This window comes from Sphaeramia orbicularis, chromosome 1 (assembly GCF_902148855.1).
Source record: "Sphaeramia orbicularis chromosome 1, fSphaOr1.1, whole genome shotgun sequence".
Classification (NCBI taxonomy): domain Eukaryota; kingdom Metazoa; phylum Chordata; class Actinopteri; order Kurtiformes; family Apogonidae; genus Sphaeramia; species Sphaeramia orbicularis.
The window spans coordinates 857,205-867,204 of record NC_043957.1 but is presented as its reverse complement, the minus strand read 5'-3'; the positions used below and the strand labels follow the sequence as shown (position 1 = coordinate 867,204).

At 40.0% G+C, this 10,000-nt stretch overlaps 1 protein-coding gene across 1 annotated transcript in view; it reads left to right on the top strand.

The window, feature by feature from the left end:
• Positions 1-10,000, top strand: part of LOC115428136 (voltage-dependent T-type calcium channel subunit alpha-1I-like) — a 432,180-nt gene that overhangs the window by 13,053 nt on the left and 409,127 nt on the right. The window contains 1 exon segment of the mRNA XM_030146986.1: positions 9,596-9,729. Coding sequence (XP_030002846.1) covers positions 9,596-9,729 — 134 coding nt within the window.

Here is a 10,000-nt window from a genome sequence, read left to right as displayed (position 1 = left end):
ATTCAAAGACATCAGATATTATAATAAAACACCATCTGGGACCATTTTACCTCACAGTGACTAGTACCATTTCAAACTGCAGGTACATTTACTGGGAATAGTTTCATACTTTGGTTTTAGTGCTGAAGCATTTTCACAGGTTCATTTTAGTTTTTTAGTTTTTCTTTTTTGTTTATATTTCATTTATTATTATCACTCTTTTATTCAATAATGTTGGTTCCTTTGTTGGGGTTGAACTCCAATCCTGTTCTGATGTTAGTTGTGAACTAATAGAATCTGAACATTTGAACAGGATCTGAAACTGGAATGTCTGGAAAACAGAATTTCAGGTTGAACACAGTTGGAACATTTGCTGATAGAACATTAGATCCTGTTGGGATCAAATACAAATGTGTTTAGGATTTGTGCAGATTTCTGCTGGAATTCAATTCTTCAAGGAAATAATCATTTAAAAATAAAAGAAACAAACAAAACATTTCCTTTTTTACAGTATTGTGATATATCGTATCATGATCCTAGTATTGTGATTTGTATCGTATCTCCAGATTCTTGCAGATCCACAGCCCTACTGACGGTGCTGAAGTGCACCAGTTAAACTGTTACATCCTGTCTGAAAACATTAACTGCTAACCACTGAAAAGATTAAACTTAAGACTTTAACGATCGAAATAAAACTATTTCAGTGGCTCAGGGGTTAAAGGGTTAATGTACATCTTTTGGATACAGTCCAGAGAAAGTCCATCTTTAGAGGTGCTTTGTTTGTGATGTTCTGCAGAATTCTGTATGTGACGGTCCGCACCAGACACCAGCCAACCAAAAGGACAAACAAAAAAACAGCTGCAATAGAAATGTCAAAGACAGACGACAAAAAAAACAAACAAAAAACATGTAAGGACATGAGGAAACACATTAATGAAAAAAAGAGACAAAGTGAGTGTCAGGAAAACCAAAACAAGTAAAAGGTGTGAGAAACCTAGCCGTGGAAATGTCAGCGGAGGTATATTTTGTGACATTTGCTGGAGTTTTCATTTCCCTTCGGTCAGTGAACTTTGTCAAAGGCACCACCTGCTCCATCTCTTTGCTTTAACAAAGGCCAAGGTTACAAACTCTGGGCCGTTCCCGCCACATTAGCAGGCCGTCGCCGTCACCGTCGCCGTCACCGTTGCCGTCACCGTTGCCGTCTCCGTCTCCTCCCCATGCACGCTCCTCCTGGACTGCTGACTTGGAGGATGTCTCTTTTCAGCTGCGAGCTTTTGACAAAACAAAAGATCAGCATCAATGGTTCAGAATTAGATGGTGTTGCCTACAGTACCCCCCCACCCTTGAAAATCAAATTACAGGCAACACCAAGCACGTCAGTTCATCTGTAATCCCCCTGTATACACAAAAGGAGCACAAGCTAATCTCAGCTTTTTGCTCACAACAGCAATAACACGCATTACCAAGCTGAGATCTTTGATTTATTGGGACTTTTTTTTTTCCCCTCCCTCCTCTTTTAATTAGATGCTTGATTAAAGCTGCAAGTGAGTAGGGGGACGTCGATGTGGGGCTTATCGCTGATTACTGTTCAAACAAATTATTTTTCATTACCCCACCGTTTAGGGCAAGCTGCTCGGCCGGGAGGAGGAGGAGGAGAGGAGGAGGAGGAGGAAGAGGAGGAGGAGGAAGAGATGAGGAAGAGGAGGAGGAGGAAGAGGAGGAGGAGAGGAGGAAGAGGAAGAGATGAGGAGGAGGAGGAAGAGGAGGAGGAGGAAGAGATGAGGAAGAGGAGGAGATGAGGAGGAGGAAGAGATGAGGAAGAGGAGGAGGAGGAGGAGGAAGAGATGAGGAGGAGGAAGAGGAGGAGGAGGAGATGAGGAAGAGGAGGAGAAATAAATAGAAAAGGAGGAAAAAATAGGCACACTGTAAAAAAAAAAAAAAACAACTAAAAAAACAGTAATATTTCTTCAGCAGGGGCGCCAAAAACATCCTGTTAAATAACAGAAAATAACCATCTGATAAAAATACGGTAATTTTCCATAATTCAAATACAGTTTTTTGCCCTAACTTTACATGAGATTTTGCTTTTTTTTTTTTTTTTTTTTTTTTACTTTTGAATGTTTAATAAAGAATATTTACATGTATTAAAACAATCCAATTCCCTATAAATATATATATAAATAATTTTCAGTCAGACTCAGTTGTCCAATCCACTGATAAAAACTGTATTTGGACAGTTTATCAGTGCTTATACATGTTATACATTCACACAAATACATTTATTCAACAGTTTTGTTGTGAAACCTCCTGTAATTACACAAGATATTTGTCAATGAACAAACAAGTCTGGTTCAACTGACAGAACTAATACTTCTGTTACCGTTAACTGTCAGGAATTTTATCTGGTTTAATTTTTTTTTTTTTTTTTTTTTTTTTTTTACAGTATTAAACTTTAAATTAACAGTTTAATCTCATAAATAGAAAAATAAATATTTGTGAAATTACGATACATTTGCAAATGTATTTTAACTGTATTTTTCTGTGAAAAAAGAAAACATTTCTTTAAAAAATGTAAATTTTCTGGTTCTTCACAGTTCCAGTTTTTTCCTGTTCTTTTCCATTTGACATGTAAAATCACAGTCTGTTTTTGTCATTTCATTGATATTTTCCTGGATCTGAAAACTACAGGAAAAATCTGTCCAACAGTGAAAACTCTGTTAAATTACAGATTTTTTTTACAGTGTGTGGAGAAAGATGTTACAAAGGGAATTATATCAGTCAGAAGAAAGGAGATGAAAAAGTGAGTGGAGTTACAGGAGAGGATGAAAGGGAAGAGTCTGGTACTCCGCAGATCCGTGGATTAGCGTCATTTACCTCCACTTCAACCTGCATTTGTGTCGGATCCACCTGGAGCTGAGCCAAAGTACACACTCATGCTCTGACTAATTATTTTAATCATCAGTCCACCCACCTGTTACACCACTTATTGATTTGTTTAATCCTCGAGTTTGTGAAATGCAGGAAAATTATGACAAACGTACGACGGCGTATTAGGGAATAAAGAAGAAGATAAAACACTTGTCATCAAGAGAATGAAGGTGTAAAATATCGAGATAAAACCTGGAATTTTATGAGAATAAAGTCTAATACAGAAAGAGTCATAATTTTACAAGAATAAAGCCATTATATTATGACAATAAAGTTATAGTTAAAAACAACTCATAATTTAACAAAAGTAATGTCATAAATTTATGAGATTAAAGTTGTAATTTTTTGATAATAAAACCATAATATTATGAGAATAAAGTTGTAGTTTAAAAAAACCCTCATAATTTACCGAAAATTATGTTGTAATTTTATGAGACTAAAGTCGTCATATTTCGATAATAAAACTATAAGATTATGAGAATAAAGTTGTAGTTAAAAAAAACAACTCATAATTTAATGAAAATAATGTCGAAAGTTTACCAGACTAAAGTTGGAATATTTTGAGAATAAAGTCATAGTTTAAAAAAAAGTAATTATTTAATGAAAATAATGTCTGAACTTTTTGAGATTAAAGTCGTAATATTTTGAAAATAAATGTGCAATAGTGCGATAAAAAGTCATCATTTATAAATTCTAAGCCTTGTTGACGACAGAGTTTCCGGTTACAGCGAACGTGACAGCGAAGCAGCACCTTTCACTTCTGTTGGAGCGGACGACTAATGCTGATGTGTTGATGGTGGGCGGGGCTAATAGGCTGAGTATTTGGCCTTTGTGCGTAAACCCCAAATGAAAGTAGAACCTCACTAAATGCTCCGAGTTCTCCATTATGACGAGTGGGTACAACTGTATTCTGGTAAATTGTGATATTTTTCCCACTGACATCCGTCCCAACCAAGCTCCTCCCACTTTTAACAATGCACTTCTAACTGCCTTTTGTTTGTGACTGTATTTTTTTCTATTACAAATTGTTGATATAGTTTCTTCTTAAAGTATGACCAACAAAGATCTTCCCTCGGACTTTTGAAAATATAGATTTTTCCCAATAGTATAATTGTATTTACCAGGTGAACTGAAGGGTTATTTAAGATTCCTAGAGTTCTTCATCTTTTCTTGGTCATCAGATATGACCATATTTGGACGTTCAGAGGCTCCGTAGTTACCGTGGAAACACCGTCATCTTCTCCAACATTGATTCTCCAGTCAAACCCATGCAGTTGGATCAGTGCCGGTGGACGGACACACTGGGGTTGTGATCAGTTCATGACAGATTTTGCACAAACAATCCAAAAGCCCAGGCCCTCTCTTCTCCTTTGAAAATACCTTTATTAATTATGGTCTGTCTCAGTGGACCTCAGCTGGCCTTCATCAGGGGCTGAAAAGAAAGTACCTTGGGTTTTGTTTTGGGTTTTTTCTGTGCACTAACGGTCCCTTCACCAAAGAGCACCTCTTTTACCTTTTTTCATTCCTGCCTGGAGGTCCATGAAGTGTTCCTCTTTACTGTTTGTTCAAGATTATTGATAGATTTTTACTGTAAAGTCACTTTTTCTTCAGTTATCTCTGGTTTCCATATAATAACCCTCAATTTTAACCTGAGTTTTTATGAACATCTATATGATCAGTGAATTAAATATAGAAAAAATACTAAGAAACATAAAATAAAGAGGATAATGTTACAATAAATGGTGATAAATCACTTAAGAAAGGAATAATTTACAGAAAATTTCATTTGCAATCCACCATAAAAGTAGCGCTGGGTCTTAATGGGTTAAAGAAAAACCTACATACAGTCATGGAAAAAAAGTATTCGCCCACCCCTTGTTTTCTTCAGTTTCTGTTCATTTTAAAGCCTGGTCCAACTACAGGTCCATTTGTTTGGACAAATATAATGAGAACAACAAAACTAGTTCATAGTCGTTGAATTTCACAGCTGATATCTGTGCATTTAACATGTTTTCTGGATAAAAACCTAAATCATTTCAGTTCTTCCATCAGTATCTGTGTCATTGTACGGACAAAACCAGTGCTTTGATTCATTCGATGTTTTCTTTTGTCTGTTTTAGTCACATGACACACACAGCAGTTAGGACTGGACTGGACTTTGGATGGTCTCATAATTTTTTCCTCGACTGTGTGTGTTTGGTTGGAGAAAGACGCAGGTTTTTCACCATTATGACAGATATAAGAGGTATAAACAAATGCTGCAAAATAAACCCATTATCCTCTCCAAACCTCACACAGGTTTTCAGCCACTTTTTCACTATTTTTACATGAAAAACAGCTTTTGAACAAACCAAAAAACATTTCAGTCGGTCTGTGTTGATTCAGAAGCTGCCGTGTCATTGGAGCAGCGGTCAGATGACGGAGCAGATATTTGAACACCGCTGCTAAATTTGCACTCATAAACAGGAGTCAGATAATGCAGACCTTTCCCCCACTGTGCTGCTGTATGCTGTTGACAGCAGGAGGACCCACACACCCAACACTGGGACCCCCACATTAACATGACGCTGCAACAAAAAACAAACCAGCTTTTCAGCAGCAGGTGGTGGTTTTGTTTCTGAGCTGTAACCACTGCTGTCGGGGTCAGCCGGTTCACGTTTTACAGCCTGTGTTCACAGATCAGTCCAGAGGTTCAGCAGCAATTATCCACATGCACAAACCAACATGTGGTTCCACACACAACAAGCCCCGCCCCCACACCTATTATCATTTATTTTGGCATCGATCCAGCTGATGTCATCATGTCTATGCATGTGCTGATGTCATCATGTCTATGGATGTGCTGATGTCATCATGTCTATGCATGTGCTGATGTCATCATGTCTATGCATGTGCTGATGTCATCGTGTCTATGCATGTGCTGATGTCATCGTGTCTATGCATGTGCTGATGTCATCGTGTCTATACATGTGCTGATGTCATCATGTCTATACATGTGCTGATGTCATCATGTCTATGCATGTGCTGATGTCATCATGTCTATACATGTGCTGATGTCATCATGTCTATGGATGTGCTGATGTCATCATGTCTATGCATGTGCTGATGTCATCATGTCTATACATGTGCTGATGTCATCATGTCTATGCATGTGCTGATGTCATCATGTCTATACATGTGCTGATGTCATCATGTCTATGCATGTGCTGATGTCATCATGTCTATACATGTGCTGATGTCATCATGTCTATGCATGTGCTGATGTCATCATGTCTATGCATGTGCTGATGTCATCGTGTCTATACATGTGCTGATGTCATCATGTCTATACATGTGCTGATGTCATCATGTCTATGCATGTGCTGATGTCATCATGTCTATACATGTGCTGATGTCATCATGTCTATGCATGTGCTGATGTCATCATGTCTATACATGTGCTGATGTCATCGTGTCTATACATGTGCTGATGTCATCATGTCTATGCATGTGCTGATGTCATCATGTCTATACATGTGCTGATGTCATCATGTCTATGCATGTGCTGATGTCATCGTGTCTATACATGTGCTGATGTCATCATGTCTATGCATGTGCTGATGTCATCATGTCTATACATGTGCTGATGTCATCATGTCTATGCATGTGCTGATGTCATCATGTCTATACATGTGCTGATGTCATCGTGTCTATACATGTGCTGATGTCATCATGTCTATGCATGTGCTGATGTCATCGTGTCTATACATGTGCTGATGTCATCATGTCTATACATGTGCTGATGTCATCATGTCTATGCATGTGCTGATGTCATCATGTCTATACATGTGCTGATGTCATCATGTCTATGCATGTGCTGATGTCATCATGTCTATACATGTGCTGATGTCATCATGTCTATGCATGTGCTGATGTCATCATGTCTATGCATGTGCTGATGTCATCATGTCTATACATGTGCTGATGTCATCATGTCTATACATGTGCTGATGTCATCATGTCTATGCATGTGCTGATGTCATCATGTCTATACATGTGCTGATGTCATCATGTCTATGCATGTGCTGATGTCATCATGTCTATACATGTGCTGATGTCATCATGTCTATGCATGTGCTGATGTCATCATGTCTATGCATGTGCTGATGTCATCATGTCTATACATGTGCTGATGTCATCATGTCTATGCATGTGCTGATGTCATCATGTCTATACATGTGCTGATGTCATCATGTCTATGCATGTGCTGATGTCATCATGTCTATGCATGTGCTGATGTCATCATGTCTATGCATGTGCTGATGTCAGCAGGTCACTTTCCTGTCTATATGTGCCAAGTCTGAAGGAAACTGAAACGAAATCAATGTTTTTGTAGACATTTGAAATCTCACCCATTATAAGTCAATTTGGAGAAAAAAAGATTTTAAAAATTCATGAAAAATTGAAACATTTAGATTAAATGATGACGGGGGGTGTATACAGATATTTTGAGTTATATTATTATGTATCCACCTTTTTTGTATCTGCTGCCTGTCTTTTATTTGTTTTTTTTTGTTCTTTTCTGTTGATGACGTACAGAGTATGTGCAGTCTGTCACCAGAGTTAACTGTTAATGATAAACGACCTGTTCTTTGGAGAAACAGATGACATTTGCCGTGTACCAAGCCTTTGAAAAGTTCAATAAAAACTTGAATTTAAAAAAAAACCAAACAAATCAAAACTTTGACCTTGACGTGTGCGGTTTGGCTGGTGGTGGTAGTGGGGGGGGGGGGGGGGGCACATGCATGCGTTTTGGTGAGTAACTGTATGTGCATCAGTTTCCGTCCCACTTATAACACTGGGGGGTACAGGGCAGTGCACCCCCCCCCCCAGAGGATTCTGTTGGTTTGTGTAAATTGGCTTAGAATGTGCTTTTGACCAACTCCATATGTAAAGTGTCATGAGAGAACTTTAGTCAGGATTTGGTGCTATAGAAATACAGTTTGATTGGTTGGTTGACAGTGTGGAGGAATCACAGCGGATGGTGACGCAGTGGGGGGGTTTGTGTGTAGACCTGGCTGGACGAGCTGCGGACTCACATCACAGCAAACGGAGGGAGAAAGGACGGACTGTAGAAACCGTCTGCTCTGAAGGTACAGCTGAGGCCCAGGTGGAGCTAAACTGAGGAACAGCTACGTTAAACAGACAGGAAATCCTCCCCTGGTTAAAGTGTTTCCGCTCAGAGCTGAGAACGCAGCGGCTCTTCTCTGAATCTGCTCCTCATGCGGTCCAAACACTTTCCATTTTCAAGACACAGAGTGAACTGATGAGAAGTGACGACAGCTGAAGGACAGAAGGTCTGTGTCTGAGCCGAACTTCCCAAAGACTCACATAACACACATGCCCCCCCCACCTGCCCTCACCCTCTTTCTTTCCTCCTGTCCCCCACACTCCCACCAAATCCACTGAAACAGTTCCACCATGTGACCACGTGTCCTGTGTTTATAATGTCTGCTGTCGTATGGATGTGCTCACATTATCCTCTGTTCTATCACTGTCCTTTTCTTCTGTTTTTCTTCTACTTGTCTTGTCCTTCATCCTAACAGCAGAATGCTAGTCTGGTTCCTTCTGGTGCTGAACACATGGGCTTTGCCAAAGGAAACTTCATAAAGTATATGAAGCTCCACTGGATATTCTACTGTGGTTATTAGGAGTTTAGCTGAACCACGTGTGTGTGTGTGTGTGTGTGTGTGTGTGGGGGGGGGGGGGACGACAAGACAGAAGAAGGTGGAGAAGACCCTCACAAGAAAGCATCAACAATACAAACAGTAACAACCATGGAGGTAATTATAATGGAAACAACTGAGTAAAACTGGGCAGAAGAGAAAACAAACAAACAAACAGAAGTACAATAAAATACAATGAAAACAACAAATACAATAAAATACAATAAAATACAATAAAAACAATAAAAACAATAAAATGCATAAGACCCATTAAATGGTGAATATAAGTAAAGAAAGCACCGTATGCCATGTTCACACTAATACCACCTGTACCAAATCCACATTTGTTGGATTTGTTCAGTGTCATTTTTGCAGGGGGGGGTGCTGTGGGTTTGCAGCTGGACGCTCCTGTAGAAACCACTAAACCCCTGATGTGGATCTGAAGGTCATCTGATGGACTGTACTTTGTACTCTGCTGTCCAGTGACAGGAAATGTTATTCTGATTCTGATATTGTGCACATGTATAATCAGGTGCCATTTGTCCAGAAAAAACAGAGGGGGGAATTTTTTTTTTTTTTTTTTTTGTTGGAGCGGGGGGGGGGGGGGGGCAGCAGTTCTATACATGGGGGTGTGGTCCATAACTAGTGTAATTAACGCTGACATGAAACAAAAGTCAAACTTTACACACTGTCAAAGTCCGACTCCTGACTTCTGCTCCTCTGTTTTCCATGGAATTTCCACAGCTTCAAACCTGTGTCCACAAATACTGGGCCCCGTCACTTCGTCGTGTTCACCCCCCCCAGCTTTTATTAACGTACTGGTGTCTGACACCAAAGCTGTCTCTGTCTTGTAATGTGTGCAGAAATGACCAAAAATAGTCCCTTGTCATCTGTGTTTTTTGGGTCAGCATGAGTTCTCTGTCAGGTGTTTGACGGCTCAGCTCAGTGTGTCCGCTCTAACCCTTGGCTGTCGTCCTCCCCAGGCCTTCGACGCCTTCATCTACATCTTCTTCGCTCTGGAGATGGTGGTGAAGATGGTGGCCCTGGGGATCTTCGGCCGGCGCTGTTACCTCGGGGACACGTGGAATCGGCTGGACTTCTTCATCGTCATGGCAGGGTGAGGACCCCACGTCTGGTCTGTACCAGGGGGACTGGAAATGTGTACCTGTGTGTGTGTACCTGTGTGTGTACCTGTGTGTGTGTGTGTGTGTGTGTGTGTGTACCTGTGTGTGTGTGTGTACCTGTGTGTGTGTGTGTGTGTACCTGTGTGTGTGTACCTGTGTGTGTGTGTACCTGTGTGTGTGTGTGTGTGTGTACCTGTGTGTGTGTGTGTGTGTGTACCTGTGTGTGTGTGTGTGTGTGTACCTGTGTGTGTGTGTGTGTGTGTG